Raw genomic sequence first — 16,937 nt, 5'->3', positions numbered from 1 at the left:
AAAAGCCGCCAGGAGGCCAGAAGAGTGCGTCCAAGCGCCACATAAGGAATTTATCAGCCTGTGGAAATGGAGGTGGCCACAGGAGGTCACCATTTTGTGCCTCTTTTTTGTGTGAGATTTCTCGTGACACATCCAGTTATGAATATGATTCAAATAGTTCTGAAGAAGAAAGCATACATGTTTGCAATCGATTAAAGAATTTATTTGTGCCATTTTGAGGCAACATTGGGGGGAAATGTCTCACCCAAAAAGAGGCAGAAAATGGCCACCAAGCTCCTGAGAGGAATGAATCAGCCCATTTCCACAGGGTGATAAATTCCTTACATGGAGCTTGGACGCCCTCTTCTGGCTCTTTCTGGTGCAACACGAGGTTTTCAGACCAACCAAGCATTGACGTGATGGAAGGACTGCTACAATGTGTCCTTTTTTTCGGTCAGGGGCGTTCTTTCAGTGACGTCACGTACGGACCACCAACTCAAAAACAAGGACTTCCTGAATATTCAGTGCGAGTCTTAAAACGTAAAATATAGCTATATGCGGTGGAATCTTTGTAAAATACGCTCAGGAGAAGTCATTTGAAGCCATTTTACAAATTATGGACACAACTTGTCCGGAGACGTCGGTTGTCCTTTAAATGACACCCCAAGGTACATTCAGTATTCATGTCAGAATTTATGTAGTTTTGTTAATGAAGTTTGCTATAAAGTAGAACTGCTATGTCACACCTTGCTGTTAATATACTGTTCATATATATATATATATATATATATATATATATATATATATATATATATATATATAAATTGGTTTAAAAACAATATAGAAACAACCCGGAACAGTTTGTATTCATGACAAGTAAGAAAAATATATAGAATCACATGTGACATTGTGGTAGTGTGCTTATTGTGAGGGTTTATTGGGGAGGAGTCAAAGGGAGTGTGCCAGCACTCTTGACTGGACTATATTAAAACACACTCATCACACTTGCATCACTCCTGGTTGACTGGACCAGTATTATTACATTAAAAAATGCTTCGAGGCAATGCTTCACCCGCAGGTCACTTGTTGGTTTGGCTGTTGGTGGCGTTTTCACTTCAGAGCTCTGCACTAAGCATGCACAATGGTAAGTTACATTTTTATTTACAAAAAAATGTGCCTGGCCTACTATCAGTGGCTTATGGCATAATTCATGCAAATGCATATATTATAATGCCATGTTAGTATATTGTGCTTTCAATGAAATTCTAGCCTTAATATTAGATAGCCTTGGCCAATGACACGAAATTGAAACAAGCTGCAATCTGTCTCAAGTAAAGATAATGGATGTTCATTCAACACTTGGTTACCTTCTTTTATTTTGGCTACAAATTGAACCAAAGAGTTTTTAGTATTATCCATTGCAGCAAATTCAACCAGGACTAGGAATTAAATTGTCAAACGCACTACAGTACTTGTTTGCAACCAGAAGCGTTGTTAATTCCGTTAAATGCTGAGTGGTCAAAGGACGTGACCTTTACTATGGGAAGTTAGATGCGCACACATTTTGGCGCTGTATTGCCACTCGGTGTCAATGTTCTACTCAATATAACAAGAGTATCAAAATAGAAGTTGAGAAAGTTCCGCCACATCCTTTTTAATGCCAATAAAGTAAAACACAGGAAGTCACTGGTGGATGGTCGTTTTACAATACATTTTATATTTGAGTTAGTGATGTGTGTGAGTGTGTTACTTCCGGGTTGAGTGAAGATGGCTCGTGTGGCTATCGCTACTCACCCGCAGAAAAAAATATGCAGACTGTAAAGCATCCTTAAGTGTTTTGAAAGGTGCTTGCAAATTAAATGTATTATTATTATTTGAAGTTGTCTACTTCGATCCCAGCTGTTTTTATTTCCTTTTTTTTTCATGTGGCAGAGTAAAGAGGGGAAGAACAAAAAGCAACTCATATATTCTGTTTTTTCTACATAGTGTTTTTTAATAAAAATATGTATGTTTACTTGTATAAAATAAATTACACACCACATTCTACAAAATGGTAAAGAAACAAAACACTTGCACCAGGCAGTATGACCACTAGAGAGACCCCAAGAGCACCAAACGTTTGATGGATAATGACGTACAGCAGTGGTCGGGAACCTATGGCTCGCGAGCCATATATGGCTCTTTTGATGATTGTGGCTCTTTTGATGATTGCATATGGCTCTCCGATAAAACTAAAATATGTATTTACTTTTTCGTTTCGTTTTTTTCCCCCGTTCATTTCCCGTTGGCGCTGCAGTTGGCAGAAAGCGCAATTTTGATTGGATGACACTGACCTAGAATGGCCGAAAGCGCCATGTTGATTGGATGATAGTGGCCGTCATGTTGAAACAGGTAAACGCCCCTTTAAATGAGCCCAACGAGTGCACTTCAGCGTGAATGCACTGGTGTGTGTGCGGGGAACCGCATCGGGTGGGAGTGAGCTGGGGGGTGACGCAGACTCCCTGGAAGTGTGACAGCGGGCGTCTGCGAAAGTCTTCAAGCCGACTTTTCGATCACCGAATGCGGGCGTGCACGGGGGAATCTCGGCCTGTTCCTTTTGAAATATTTTCAAAGTGTTTGAGCTCCAGCAAGACGGCGAGGAGAGAAAATGTTCTGATTCTTATTTGCAATGAAACAGTCGAATGTCAGTGACATTTTAACAAGCCCCATGCTAACGTTAGCATCGACATACTTCTGTGAAAAGTGAAGTAGATTGCAGATAGCAAGTGTGGAAGCTTATGAGCAGTGTGCAGGCTAACTAGCAGTAACTTCGCCTCTGGATCGGCAAATTGAATTTCATTCCGATCGTTTTCCTGGAATTTTACCAAACACGAGGAACGGAAAACCATTCATGTTAACGGTGAGTACTATCACAGTTATTTTAAATAATGCATTCTGATATTTTGTTGAAAAGTGTCCGCGCGCACGCGAGCGCTTGTATGTGCGCGCGCGAGCGTGTGGCTCTCGCTGAAAAACATTTCTAAATATTTTACTTTTATGGCTCTCTTAGTCAAAAAGGTTCCCGACCCCTGATGTACAGTATTTGTGTTAAGGTTTTCCTAAAGCTTGTGTACACGTCATATAATTTTCAGACCTTTTAACTTTTAGCATTTTTTTTTTTACTCCGGATATAATAATCTGTTTTTAAACATTTTAACTCAATATATTTGTGGGACTGTATGTTTTGTTGCACGTTGTTTACCCTTCATATAATTTTTTCGAATTATATAATAATATATAATGGAACAAAAAACCTCAATGCGTGCTATTTTTCTTCCTAACATTGAAGAATCTGGGTTTTACCCACGGACCTTCTCTGGCGGCACTAAGGACTACATGGACCTGTCCGTATTTGACGTCTTCGGTGATGACACCGGTTCCGGCTCGGGTTCCCAGCCCGAACCCGTGAGACGACATCGCGTCTCACATGGTCATCCTCACAAGCACTACTTTGTCTCAGAGGAGGCAAAGCGTTTCCTGCGCAGTTGCCTAGCCACTGCCTTCGTCCCGACGGTCTACACATTTGTCTTCATCATCAGCGTGCCCCTCAACCTTGTTGCCATGGTGATGTTTGTGTACCCTGTCCGTCCCAGAAAACCCGCGATTATCTACATGCTGAACCTAGCATGTGCTGATCTACTCTTTGGCCTGCTTCTCCCTTTCAAGATAGCCTACCATTACCAAGGCAACAACTGGACCTACGGCCCGTTCATGTGCCGGGTTGTGACTGCAGCCTTTTACTGCAACATGTACTGCTCGGTCCTGCTCATGACGTGCATCAGCATTGACCGCTTCCTCGCCGTGGTCTACCCCATGAACTCACTGACATGGCGCAGCCGTCAGACGGCGTGGGCCGTGTGCGCAAGCATGTGGCTGCTGGGCCTCACAGGAGTGGCGCCTCTCTTGGCCTCGGATCAGACGGCGTACTTACCCCAATTGGATATCACGACCTGCCACGATGTGCAAGATTCCAAGAGACTGCAATCCTACTATCGATACTTTTTCCCCATCTACTGCTCCGTTTTCTTCTTCGTCCCGCTTATTTTCACGGTAGCTTGCTACGTGTGCATCATCCGGGCCTTGGCGGCCTCCAATGTGGAGAACCGGTCCAAAAAGACACGAGCAGTGGTCATGGCTGTGGTCGTGCTGGTCATGTTTGTGGTCTGCTTCACCCCAGCTAACATTATCTTAATGGTCCATTACATCAAGGTCAATCACAAGTCCAACGACAGCTCCTACCGGGCCTACCTTCTTGCTATGTGCGCAGGGAGCCTCAGCTGTTGCCTGGACCCAGTCCTCTACTACTTTGGTTCATCTCAATGCAGGAAACGGGTCGTGGCGCTGTTCAGATGTCAGCGTCCGCATCAGATCCCGAGCAGTTCGCGAACGCAGAGCAGCAGAACCAGCGGGCGTAGCGACAGCAGCAAGCCGTGCAAATTAGAGGTTGTTCAAAACGGGTCGGGGGGGCAGTACTCGAAGCTGGACATTTAAGGCTTCTTCACAAAGGAAACTGTAATTTGTCACAAGATCTGTTTTATTGTACAGTTGGTGGTTGTTGAACAATGGATTTGTTATGTATAGGCTTTCTATGTATCGCGTATCAATCTTTCATTTTGTATCATAAACATAGCTTCGCTCGATAAAGCTTAGCTGGGAGATAAGGTCAAACTGTATTACAGTCAAATTGTATTACAGAGTAGCTAAAACTAATCGGCTCGGAAGAGATACACTTGTGTAACAATGTGATTTTATATATATATAGTGATACCTCAGCTTACGAACGCATTAGCTTATGAACTTTTCGCCTTACGAACATTAAATTCGCGAGACTAATCTTGGCATACGACCTACTTTTCGGCAAACACACGGAGCGGCACAATGGCTGGCGGACTACTTTTCCACACCCACTTTCTTTCTGTGCACTCAGTGCAGACGTGGTTTGTTATCGAGTGGATACTTTTGCTTTTTTGGGACTGAAAAAGACCTCACATCAGGCTCGTGTTAAGCCGAAGAGGACACAAGAAAATTACGGTAGAGCAGAAGAAGGAGATAATCGAAAAACACGAACGAGATGTGCGTTTGTGTGACTTAGTGTCCCAGTACCAGTATGCTAAGTCGACCGTTGCTAAGTGTGTTTCTGTGTTGTCGAAGCAACGATTTTAGGCAATAGAAGAGGTTGAAAAACTTCTGTTGATTTGGATTAATGAAAAGCAGATAGCAGGGGACAGTCCTTATGGAAGGTGACTCTCCTTCCAAACAGTAACTCCCTCCTCCCACTCCATTCCATCAAGCCATCAACGACCATCACAAAGGTAAATAAAACGGTAATTGTAATTCGGTAATTACAATGCAATAGCACATTTATTATACGTAAAATAAGGTATATTTTGTGTTGTTTTAAGGCTTATTTTGTAGAAAATTATGTTTCAGGGGCACCTGGAAATGGGTTATTGTCATGTTTAATGGTTTCTTATGGGAACGAAATGTTTGGCAGACGAACATTTTGTTGAATGTGTGTGTGTGTGTGTGTGTGTGTGTGTGTGTGTGTGTGTGTGTGTGTGTGTGTGTGTGTGTGTGTGTGTGTGTGTGTGTGCGTGTGTGTGTGTGTGTGTGTGTGTGTGCGTGTACGTGTGTGTGTAAACAGACTGGTCAACAGCAAATTTTCATCGGAGGTGGTTAAACGGATTTTTAACACTGATTTTAAAAATGTCTATTTTTTCTGGCCTGTCAAATAAAATACAACTCATAATTATGTTTAAAAAGACAGCGTACAACATTCAACAATTTTCTATCCTTTTTTTGTCTAGGAGAAATCACATGGCTCTACCGACCAAAAGTCAGGTGTCCATTTTTAATGTGCCAAACATGTTTCTTTGACCTACAAGGAGGAATAAAAGTTTAATTATGGATAAGAGTCTACAATTTGGGGTCTAATTATGTTATGAAGGTGTATCCAATGGTATGACATTCACCCATGCTATACACATGCTCCAGGACATGTTCATGGAGGGGAGCTATGAATAGATCATACATTTGATAGGAGCAACTATACATTTCCAATGTTTCCCCTCATCTTCAAGTGTCTCACTCTGTGGTTTGCTTGTCATCAGGACATAGCTCTGGAATAAGAAGACAGATAAAGACAAAAGGAACAAAAGTCAAAACAAGTCATCTCCATCTTATCAAAAACAAAAACACTCACCTGTGATTCCGTCATATTTATGGAAATTCTCCGGGAAGTTCAAACAGCTAATTTGTTTCTTAAACACTTCGACATCTTGGGGATCAATTGCTCCACTCCGTGCTGGAAAGGTTGTTATTATTCATTTTTAAAAGTCACTTTGGATTGCCTCATGAACGAAGGAGGGAGAAATTGGGAAAGTTGCATGCTTACTGAACTGCAGGATGAAGCGCCCGGTGACATCGAGGTTTCGGAAGCTGCCTTTCCACAGGAGGCAGTTGGAGCATGTCCTCAGGATGTAACCTTTGTGGTCGGCGAGGTTTTCTTTGGAAAATATGCACATTGTGGTCATGATCCAAAATTATTTACTTTACGTCTGTCACAACAGATAAGATATTTTCAGCTCATAAAGGAGGCATGCCATTACTGTGAACTAATGAAAGAGGTGGATTAAAAAACATGTTATACAATAGAACACAATAGCATGCAACAGAACAAATTAAAATACATGGTGGTTCTCAAACAATATCAGTACTTATTTACACAATGCTTTATTAACGGGAAAAAAATGCTTGGCCAAAACAAACATGCGGATCAAACCTCTACAGATGGAGGACACTGATTTGCTGTGGCGACCCCTTGAAGGGAAAAGCCGAAAGGAAAAGAAGAAGATGAATCCATTTCTTTATTAATTGATTAACATATCGATGTATTTATTTGTGCATTTATTTATCCATTTATTTAGTCATTTATTAACTTATTGAGTTATCAATGTATTTGTCCATTTATTTATTAATGTCGACATAATTGTTTATTTATTTTAATTTACTTCTTTCGCATAACAAATTACAAAAAGCGATTACACAGTATTGACCCAATGCTTTAGGTAATAATTGAACCTTTCCAACCTCTATCCATTTTTATACAGGATGATATCCACAATATAATGTAACAAAATTTTTTATCTGTACTGCTTTTTCGAATAATTCGGTCACCTCATTTCAAGGTCACGTTGTTTTGGTTTGAATTAACCACACTTTCAGCCATCTTGCAATCCTCACTTACTGCGAAATGTGGTGGCGAGTTCAACAACAGTTACGTTGACTTCCTCGAAAATGCACCGATTGCTGCGAGACGACAATCTCATTATTACATGCATTTTGTTTTTCAAACCAAGTCTCGCAACTGCATCAAGCAACTTACAAGATGTAATCGCCAAATCGCAATGACACCATGTTACTTTCTGATGTCGGTGACAAGTCGATCCAGGAGCTTTTCAAAGAGGCTAACGCCTGGTGGTATGGCAGGGGGTCACCAGCTCCCATCACATACACCCATTTACCAAATACCTGCAGTAAAAGACATACTATTGTGTCAAACACAAGGTCCTTGGGCCACATCCGGCCCACCGCTTACATTTTAAGTGGCCCACAAAAGCAAATTAAAGATTACGATGTCCATGATGCTGGCTATAATCTGTACCAAAATGTAAACTGCTATGTAATGTAATAAATCTATTACCAAACCTTCATTGCAGTTACTTAAAATTTAATTTTATTTTGAACTCATTCACTGACGATGTGCAAAAATGAGTCCACTCCAGTCCCATGGTTTTTGTCATTTTCACTCAAAATTGCAGGACCCAAAGAATATGGAGTTTTAGGATCACATAAACTTTTAATGCAGCATAAGAAACTGTAGACTCTCTTCTTTCATTAGAAAAAAAAGTTGATTCTTAAATTATATGGATCTGGAGATATCTGATCTTGAAATTGGGGTGGCTGTACAAAAGGCAAATGCTGCCCCCCTCGTGGGAGGGAAAACTTTGCCAGAGGTCTGACCAGCGCTTTATTGACAACCCCTGGCAAGAAACAAACAATGGTGCTCCACGTTATGCTTTTCAATTCCTGAATAAATTTGGGAATGGCAGTGAATGAGTTAACGTAAAGGACAACCGACGTCACTTTTTTGTTTCTTAACTGACATCAGAAAAATGTTTTATAGCATCTAAAATACCCAAAACACGCAGTATGATACTTTTATTCAAATGCAAAATACCAATAAAAATGACTTAAAGTGTCCAAAATCTGCAAAAAAATTGAGCTGTGAATTGACCATTTTCAGAAAGTCCCGCCCCCAGTTCGTGTCTTCACGCCAAGACGTTTTGCATTTCTGGAGAATCAAAACAATGGCTTCAGATTCAGAGAATATGCTTTCTTGTTACACATCCAGTTATGAATGTGATTCAAATAGTTCTGAAGAGGAAAGCATTCATGTTTGCAATCGATTAAAGAATTTATTCCATGCCATTTTGAGGCAACATTGGGGAGAAACGGATCACCAGAAAAGAAGCACAAAATTGCGACCTCCTGTGGCCACCTCCGTTTCCACAGGCTGATAAATTCCTTATATGGAGCTTGGACACCCTCTTCTGGCGGCCTTTGGGTGCAACATAAGGTTTTCAGACCAAAGAATACAGCAAAATACATTGACGTGATGGAAGGACTGCTACAATGTGTCTTTTTTTCGGTGTGGGGTGTTCCTTTAGTGACGTCACGTACGGACTCGTCACCAACTCAAAAACAAGACTTCCTGAATATTAAGCGCGAGTCTTAAAACGTAAAATATACCTATATGCGGTGGAATCTTTTTAAAATACGCTCAATAGAAGTCATTTGAAGCCATTTTACAAATTATGGACACAAGTTGTCCGGAGACGGTTGTCCTTTAAAGGAAAATGGAAATTATAATATTGCCCATGACAACAAAGGAGTTTGACACCAAAGTACAGCATGAGTACAAAATACAAAAGTTGGAATTAAAAATAATCAAAAATAGCCAAACTCAAAATATCAAGGCAAAAGCTTCAATTACAATTTTTGTTGGGGGATTCAACAAAATTATTTGAAGCTTTGCTGTTATGAAAATTGTACTGTGTTTATAAAACGGTTGTAACAGTGGTCAGTACAGTCAAGAGCCTATCAAGTTAACAGATTTACAGCTTTAATAGTACTATTAAAAAAAAAATATATATATATATATATATATATTCATTTTTTTCTGGTGTAATATGAATTGAAGCTAATCCTATCACAAGACATTTGGATACAAAAACTTCATTTACCATCTGCGGGTCCTCCGGCAAGAAAGGTTGGACCAGGTCCTCGCAGTCCGGTGCGGAAGCCCCACAAAGTGTAGCGAGAGCGAACAAAAAATGAAAAATAGGCCAAGTCATGGTCTCACTGCCGTACGAGGACTGTGTCACTGCCCAATACTGATCTCTCTCCGGGTTCTCAAAAAGTAAAAATGGGGTGGAAATTTAAGCACAAGAAGGAAAGCAAGGATGTGTCCTCCATGCACAATGAACTATTCACCAAGCGTTCAATGACCATTTCAAAGGTCCTCTGTCGTTCTTGAATGGGCTTCTGGGCAAAGCGCCACGACTCCATTTTGGATTAATGGGGGAAAAAAATCTCATTTCTGTTGTGTAACGAAGGTTGTTTTCCCGCAAAGGATTTGTGTTTGGGTGATAATGTGGCCTGGATTACCAGGCAACGGTTTTTGTTGAAGTTTCTTGTAAAGAACAATGTGTCTGATAGAGATTAGACAGAATAAGAAGTTATCATATTTAAAAGTTTCATGATGTTATATGCTTAGCCAACATGTGAGACTGAATAGACAATTGAAGCACAGACACCCTGGTCAACAGATACAGCAAGTTAAACTGTCAGAGATCTGGCCTTGCACAGAATTTAGTACTTGGGATACTCCTTTATCACTAATGTTATTTACAACTTGAACATCCTGCACAGGAAGTGCTCATTAGCCAGGTTACAAATTTATCAGCTCAAGGAAAAGAATGTTTTATTGCTTACAGCTGTTGGGGCTCTGAACGTTCCAGGGGCGTGGTATTATAATCAATAAAACTATGTTTTACTAATGTATCACTTTAATTTTCATGTACTCTCAATAAATAGCTTGGCAGAGGGCCGCAGAATTCAGACGTCTGTCATGAATGGCTGCGTCTCATGCCAGCAGCAGGGACAATCTTTCTGGGTTTGAGTCTTCGTCCACAGTGTCTGACTGTCGTATCTCCGACAGTGTCATGTATTTTTTTTTTCATACAGAATCTGTTGAGAAGAACCCCACAGAGAGGAATTGCATTTGTTTAATCCCACGACAATTAACCAGTGTTCTCTGCCATAATATGGATGCGGAGGTCCATTTAGCGCCTACCGCCCGAAAAGATAAATCAACAAAACGTTTTACATAAGATTATTCCACTTCACAGAGTCACATGTGAACATTTAGTTTGCTTAGTATGATATATTTGTCTGATCAAGTGCTACATTTTACTACGCAGAACCGGTAGGCTCTTCTCCTTCACTGGTCACACCAGTCTTCCTGTCATCCGGACAGAGATCTGAAACCAGACCGACCCAGCTATGATACAGGAAAGTTACTTAGAAGAGATGATATAAATGTAAAACAACAACAAAAACGTACCTGAGTCCAGCAGGTAGAATTCTGGGGGGAAATTCAGACACACGGCCTGTTTCTTGAAGGTCTCCAATTCGGATGGTTCCAGTTTACCAGTTCGGGCTTTGAAAGGTATCAACAGAAAACAGGGTTGATTCTTTTCTACAGTAATAAGTGATGGCACATTTGAATAAAGACATACTGAAAAGGAAAAGATATCGGCCCTTCGATTTGCCATCTGGGAGGAGGGTGGTGTCTTCGGACAGGAGGCAATCGGAGCATGTTGTGTAATATTTGCCCTCATGGTAGGAAGTATGGTTATTGATGTTAACTGTGCGGACATGAGGAGAGAAAAAAAATAGCAGCAAGCATTAGCCTTCATAAGATACGGTGAAGTGCAGAAGTATTTGGAGAATGGCACATTTTGCTTTGGCGCACCACACCACATTGAAATGGGTACAATGGGTACTTTTGAATATCAATGGGTAATTTTAAAAAATTTGAATGGGTACTTTTGAATATGTTTCACAAACATATATAAACATACATCTTGTTAAATATTTGGAGAAATGTACATAATGGTATGTAGGAACGTATGAGAGCAGATATAAAAAAATCCTCACACAAAATCTAATGCCAATTTTTGCCATTTTGGAGGAACTGCGTTTGAGTGAGATGAAGCGCCTCACAGTGAGCTTTGCCACCATTTGGTGACCTCTATTAGGCAAACATTCTTTGTAGTGTTGTGTCAAATATTTTGATTGTCAAGGCAAAAAAGAAAAAAAGGAGTGCACATAATGATTGACTTTATATGCGCCAAATGCTTCTGGCTGCAACACAAAAGGAATAAGAGATGATGCATTCAAGTACCGCATTTTCTGCACTATAAGGTGCATCAAAAATATTTTTTTTCAAAAGCTGACCATGCGCCTCATAATCCGGTGCGCCTTATGTATGGAAAAGGTTTTTAAATATGTCATTTGTTGAAGATGCGCCTTATATTCCAGAAGATACGGGAGATATGGACGATCCTTACATGTGGCGTGACTGGTCATTCCAGAGACGGTGACATCAGCAGACCCCTGAAGGCATTTATTGTCATTCCTGGATGATCATAGGGGAATGCGCAATAAGAATTGATCCGTTTGGAAGCAAATATTCCAGCGAGTGTGCTTACAGACGGTCAGCCCAGTAGAGGGAGATGGTCCCACTCTGGGAGGATGGCGACAATTCGATCCAGGAGCTGTTCGCTGCCAACAGGTCACTCTTCAGGCCCGGTTTGTCCCATGAGCTCACATGAAGAATCCATTTCCCGAAGATCTGAAACAGACCACATACTGAGCTAAGTAATGTTTTTCTAATGCGTATTACAAAACAACATTCACAGATGTAAAGAATGTTAATCATTGGGAACCACTTCATCATCAATGGGAAAAATTAGATCATCCATCAGCTCTCAGGACACCTATTTGTCAGTCCAACCTTTTTTTTTCCCACGCCGGACATCACCAGTCGGTCAGCTTGTCATGTTGTTTTAACCGTAGTACTTCTTAAATTTCACTGTTCTAGTAGTCCATCTATTGTCAGTATACTCAGTCCGTTAAAAAACACACAAAGAAGCAAAAATTACCTAAATTAATACCCCCCACCCTAAAAAAGTCATAGTCCAACAAATGATCGATCTAATTTTATCGAAATTCGTATTGGCTTCTTCCTTTTTCTTTTTCTTCTTTTACGTCTTCTTCTACTTCGTCAGGAATAATATCACCAATATTTACAAGAAAATCATAACTATAATGTTTTATATGCAAATGAATACACAAACAAAATATTAGTCTCAACGATGTTTTTTTAAGTCAGTGGTGTTATCAAGTCCCGCCTTCACGGACATCACAATCCCCATAGAGATCCTACAAAATGACATGAGTTCCCGCTCGGACTAACATAGACAATATTGTCAATGTAATATTCCTAAAGAAAAACGCTGTCCATCAGCGACAAAGTGAGATGTCTGTTTATAACTAATCTTGTGGTGACGTTTATACCGGGGATGAATCTCCACTTCCGTCACTGTCAACCTTCCGTCAACCTTCGTTCTCTGTCAATCGTCAGCAAAACAGGTGTCCGTCATTAACCTACTGACGGACCTTTTGTTACCACTGCCAAAATTATATATTAATTATAAAAAATAGTAAAGTAAAATGGGAGCGTGAAACTACCAACACTAAATAACTGACGACCAAAATGCAAACCCTCCCATCTGACACAAGGGTGTCAAATCGTGGTCCAGAAAGCAAACTCTGCCCGAGTTTATCTTTCGCCATAGGTGCTGCTCCTTGATTGGTCTGGTCAGCAGCAAAAGTGCAATTCGACAATATTTTCTCAATGAAATATTGACAACAACTTAAAATAATCTTCTTCGTGTGTGACATCGGACAAGATGTCAACAATGGAGGAGCTTATAAATGAAGTCAATATATTTTCGTCGTTTGACTTTTTTTGTTTCGTTTAAAACTTTCTCCTATTCCAATAACTCTTGAAGGGTGAGTAGTTTTACTTTATTTTCGTTTGATTCATTTTTACATTACAATATCAAACTTCTTTTTTTTCCCATTACATAACAGTAAACGATAACAAAATGTTGCAGATTAATTTGCAGTTAATATAATTTTTAACACGGACAATTACAGACAGCCGCAATTTAATTAACTTAACATTATTTACACTGGGAAAATTATTTTTCAAGTCAACCAGCATCTTAGAAGTCCGCATGTTTCACTTTTTGGGTTCCACTACAGAGACTCATTACCACTAATATAGTGTGTTATGATAGGAACATAATGTTATTTAACCACGGACACAAAGAACACAAAAGTTAGCTCTTTCACAAATTGAAATAAGATGATTTTCATTTCAAGATGTCATCAACAATTACTTACATAATCCTGCAGTAAAATTAACTCTTTCATCCACTCTGCAACACGATAACATGTGCATGGTGGTAATTGCTGTCCTTGAAAGGGTTAACGTTGATTTAGTTAATTTAAAGTAACTCATTATATTCTGAAAGTGTACAACATGTCATGGCTGGTAATTACTTCCTTGCAAAGAGTGTGTATTTGAAATGAAGACAAATAACCAAAGACCTTAACCATACGTGAAATTAAAAATGAGAACAGACGCAAAAGCTGTGAAAGACCACCGGACGCATTGTTCCAGTTTTGAGCACACTCAAATACTCACAGGGCTGTGGGTGTCCAGCTGCAGAGGTTTAACAAGCTCTTCGCAGTCAGGTTCAGATGCAGCGCACAGGGAGGTGAAGACAAGCAGAACGGCCAGCAACTGGGCAGACATGGCTCAAGATGCGAGGTCACCACGGACTGCGAGGATCTTAGAGAGGCTGCCTGTGAGTTGCCTCTCAGGGAGTTGTTGTATAACGGTGGGCTGGAACACACACACACACACACACACACACACACACACACACACACACACACACACACACACACACACACACACACACACACACACACACACACACACACACACACACACACACACACACCATCACCTCTCACATTTGATGGCCAGTAGCCAGGAGTCTCTTGTGTCCTATTCATCTTGTTGTGTAACAGCCGACTGACAGTGTATGAATAGGAAGCCTGCTTGCAACAAACACACTGTGTTGTGAAACAGTAAGCCCTTTTGGACCCCTGGAGGGTGGGGAGGGTCAAAACTACATATCAAGCATTAAAAAAATGCAAAAATATATCTATCTATCTATCTATCTATCTATCTATCTATCTATCTATCTATCTATCTATCTATCTATCTATCTATCTATCTATCTATCTATCTATCTATCTATCTATCTATCTATCTAGACAGACGTGTGTGAATATGTATGGAGAAAAAAATGGTATTACACTCTAAAAATTGCAGTAATGCTAATAAAGACTACAAAAGGCATCCATGATATTGGCAGAGACACTATACTCAATACCTTTAGAGACAGTGTAGCATCCACATTTTTGAAGTAAAATTGCTTTCAGGCCAAATTTCCTTTTTTTCTATTGCAGTTTAATGGGACAATGAATTCAGTGCATGCTCCGACGTTGGCGATCACGTTCACATAGTGATGCGATAATTACAGTCCAAAAGGCTCAGTCATTATACGTAATAATTTTGGCTCTCAAGTGCCAAAGTATTCCATAATATCCCACATCAGGTCACATGGACCACTGTAGTCACAACACATGAGGAAAATTAATCACTAAACACACAAAAGAGACATTGGCCGAGGGAAGAGAAGCTTTATAACAGCATATCCAAAACCATGAAATACTTCTCTGTATATTTACAAAAACTGAAATATAAGAATAAAAAAAAAAGAAGTGAACACATCACAATTGGAATTCAACATACTGCCACCAAACATGGTTCGATTTACAAATGTGCCATCTTGTACCTGCACCTATGGCTTCATACTTGTTAAAAAAATGTTGTCACATTGCATCATCGTCATTATCATCATCAGACCATCTTTTCCAATAGCAGTTCGAATTTTCATTAAATAATCTGAATCATAATATCAAATACACAAACAAGACAGAGAGCTACATTTGTGGGCTGTACACTTTGCAGTTAGGAATGAGTAATCCAGGATGTTCACAGGCATGTGGACCTTTTGTACACCATAAATAAAATATTTCAAAAAACGTATTTGAAACAATCCCACGTTCTGTACCAATGCAGCCTTTTCGTCCACACTGATGTCACAGTTTATCGGATGATGAGTTGAAGTTTTCAATACGAAATATTTTTGCGTTCTCTCATATACAAATAGCCAATAGAAATGCACATGCGCAGTTGCAGCCATGAATCAACTTGTAGTGAATATTGTTCATTATTTGGCATCACAATTCAGAAAGCACACGATCGGGGCCACATTAAATAAAAAGAATTACCGATTAAGACAAATTAACTCATTCACTGCCAGACGTGTAAAAATGTGTCCACTCCAGTGCCAGGGTTTTTGTCACGCTCACTCGAATTCCAGGACCAACAGATTATTGAATTTTAGGACTACATAAACATTCAATGCAGCGTAAGAAACCTTAGACTCTCTAATTTCATCAGAAAAAATGAGTTAATTTCTAAATGATATGGGTTTGGAGTTATATAAGCTTGAAATGAGGGCGGATGTCAAAAATGCAATGCAATACATACATATCGGTTTATATGGCGCTTTAACAACAGCTAAAGCGAGGACAAAGCGCTAACATGGAAAAAGGGGAAATGCTGACCCCTTTGTGGAAAGGAAAAAAACATTGCCAGAGGCCATGGGCAGCACCCAAACAAGAAAAAACACAACCCGAACAAATTCGGGAATGGTGCTCTGTCATATTTTCAATTCCCGACAAATTCGTGAATGGCAGTGAATGGGTTAATATTACATTATTTTTATCTAAAGCTGCTTTTTAGAGTTAAAAAGGAAAACACATCTTGGTATGTTACATTTTGAAGTACACCGTGTGACTGTAGGACAAACAAATAGAGAAAAGTCAACATTCAAAGCGGCAGTAAATCAAATAAACGTCGAGGCAATGTGTCGTTAATTCTCTTATGAGAAACACTTATTTAAAAAAGTTATTAAAAAAAAACAAAAGTTGATGGTGGAAATCAGATACAGAAGAGTTAACCATGTGAACTGCGTTTAAATTTTCAAATAAATAGGACGCTGGCCGTCTTGTCAGCAGGGTAGGAAAGGTCCACGCTCAAACAACCTTAAATGTTCCTGCATGCGTCTCCATTGTTTCCTTTATACAGTCGCATAGTTGCAGAAAGGGGAATCGATATTTGGCCAAATGGTTATTTGGAACGGGGCAAGATAGATAAGACAAACATTGGGAAAAAGCGGGGTCGTGTTCGGGCAAAGGCCACCCCGTGATAGGAGAGGTCAAAGGTGAGGATGAGGAGTCACAGGTCGACGTGACATCAGATGTGATCCGTTGCTTTTTGCTCAAAGGCTGGGAGCAGGTAAGCTAGCGGGCTGCTGACCTCATCTTCACACGCTCATGGTCATGTTTGGAGAATACTGTGGAGAGGCATGAAAGATATCCTGTCAGACAAATGGATCTGATGTTGCTCTCAACTGGGGTTCACCACTACGGTGATTGTGGCTTTTTCTGTGTACTGTCTTTCTTTATAAATACATCTCATGTTTCAATTGGGGCACATGCGTGCAGTTTATGTATGT

At 40.0% G+C, this 16,937-nt stretch overlaps 5 protein-coding genes across 5 annotated transcripts in view; 1 reads left to right on the top strand and 4 right to left on the bottom strand.

Moving 5' to 3' along the window:
• LOC148899157 (ladderlectin-like) overlaps window positions 1-16,937 on the bottom strand; it is a 256,335-nt gene that overhangs the window by 104,210 nt on the left and 135,188 nt on the right. The gene's annotated exons all lie outside the window — the stretch shown is intronic.
• Window positions 984-4,599, top strand: f2r (coagulation factor II thrombin receptor). The gene is made up of 2 exons (XM_088994225.1): window positions 984-1,123; window positions 3,308-4,599. The coding sequence occupies exons 1-2, from the start codon at window positions 1,030-1,032 to the stop codon at window positions 4,507-4,509; spliced, it is 1,296 nt and encodes a 431-aa protein (XP_088850351.1). The 5' UTR covers window positions 984-1,029; the 3' UTR covers window positions 4,510-4,599.
• LOC148899164 (uncharacterized) lies at window positions 5,856-10,216 on the bottom strand. The gene is made up of 6 exons (XM_088994228.1): window positions 9,324-10,216; window positions 7,403-7,548; window positions 7,265-7,326; window positions 6,413-6,523; window positions 6,221-6,322; window positions 5,856-6,137 (listed from the first exon to the last, which is right to left on the bottom strand). The coding sequence occupies exons 1-6, from the start codon at window positions 9,432-9,434 to the stop codon at window positions 6,103-6,105; spliced, it is 567 nt and encodes a 188-aa protein (XP_088850354.1). The 5' UTR covers window positions 9,435-10,216; the 3' UTR covers window positions 5,856-6,102.
• Window positions 10,354-14,097, bottom strand: LOC148899163 (uncharacterized). The gene is made up of 6 exons (XM_088994227.1): window positions 13,922-14,097; window positions 11,856-11,998; window positions 11,715-11,782; window positions 10,881-11,009; window positions 10,706-10,801; window positions 10,354-10,622 (listed from the first exon to the last, which is right to left on the bottom strand). The coding sequence occupies exons 1-6, from the start codon at window positions 14,030-14,032 to the stop codon at window positions 10,555-10,557; spliced, it is 615 nt and encodes a 204-aa protein (XP_088850353.1). The 5' UTR covers window positions 14,033-14,097; the 3' UTR covers window positions 10,354-10,554.
• The window catches only part of ssbp2a (single stranded DNA binding protein 2a), a 76,776-nt gene continuing 74,815 nt past the window's right edge, over window positions 14,977-16,937 (bottom strand). Inside the window, exon 17 of the mRNA XM_088994224.1 lies at window positions 14,977-16,775. Within this exon, the coding sequence (XP_088850350.1) occupies window positions 16,746-16,775 (30 nt within the window). The 3' untranslated portion in view covers window positions 14,977-16,745. The remainder of the gene's footprint in view (window positions 16,776-16,937) is intronic.

This window comes from Hippocampus bargibanti, linkage group LG04, assembly GCF_051943395.1.
Source record: "Hippocampus bargibanti isolate YZ-2025 linkage group LG04, ASM5194339v1, whole genome shotgun sequence".
Taxonomy (NCBI): Eukaryota; Metazoa; Chordata; class Actinopteri; order Syngnathiformes; family Syngnathidae; genus Hippocampus; species Hippocampus bargibanti.
This window is presented reverse-complemented; position numbering and strand designations above follow the sequence as displayed.

Coding starts and splice junctions, on each gene's coding strand:
- f2r (XM_088994225.1), top strand. CDS start 1,030: ATGCTTCGAGGCAATGCTTCACCCGCAGGTCACTTGTTGGTTTGGCTG. Junction 1,124..3,307: donor TGCACTAAGCATGCACAATG/GTAAGTTACATT, acceptor CTAACATTGAAG/AATCTGGGTTTTACCCACGG.
- LOC148899164 (XM_088994228.1), bottom strand. CDS start 9,434: ATGACTTGGCCTATTTTTCATTTTTTGTTCGCTCTCGCTACACTTTGT. Junction 7,549..9,323: donor TGCCGGAGGACCCGCAGATG/GTAAATGAAGTT, acceptor CTTTTACTGCAG/GTATTTGGTAAATGGGTGTA. Junction 7,327..7,402: donor CGATTTGGCGATTACATCTT/GTAAGTTGCTTG, acceptor GTCGTCTCGCAG/CAATCGGTGCATTTTCGAGG.
- LOC148899163 (XM_088994227.1), bottom strand. CDS start 14,032: ATGTCTGCCCAGTTGCTGGCCGTTCTGCTTGTCTTCACCTCCCTGTGC. Junction 11,999..13,921: donor AGCTGGACACCCACAGCCCT/GTGAGTATTTGA, acceptor GGTCTGTTTCAG/ATCTTCGGGAAATGGATTCT. Junction 11,783..11,855: donor CTCTACTGGGCTGACCGTCT/GTAAGCACACTC, acceptor ATGATCATCCAG/GAATGACAATAAATGCCTTC.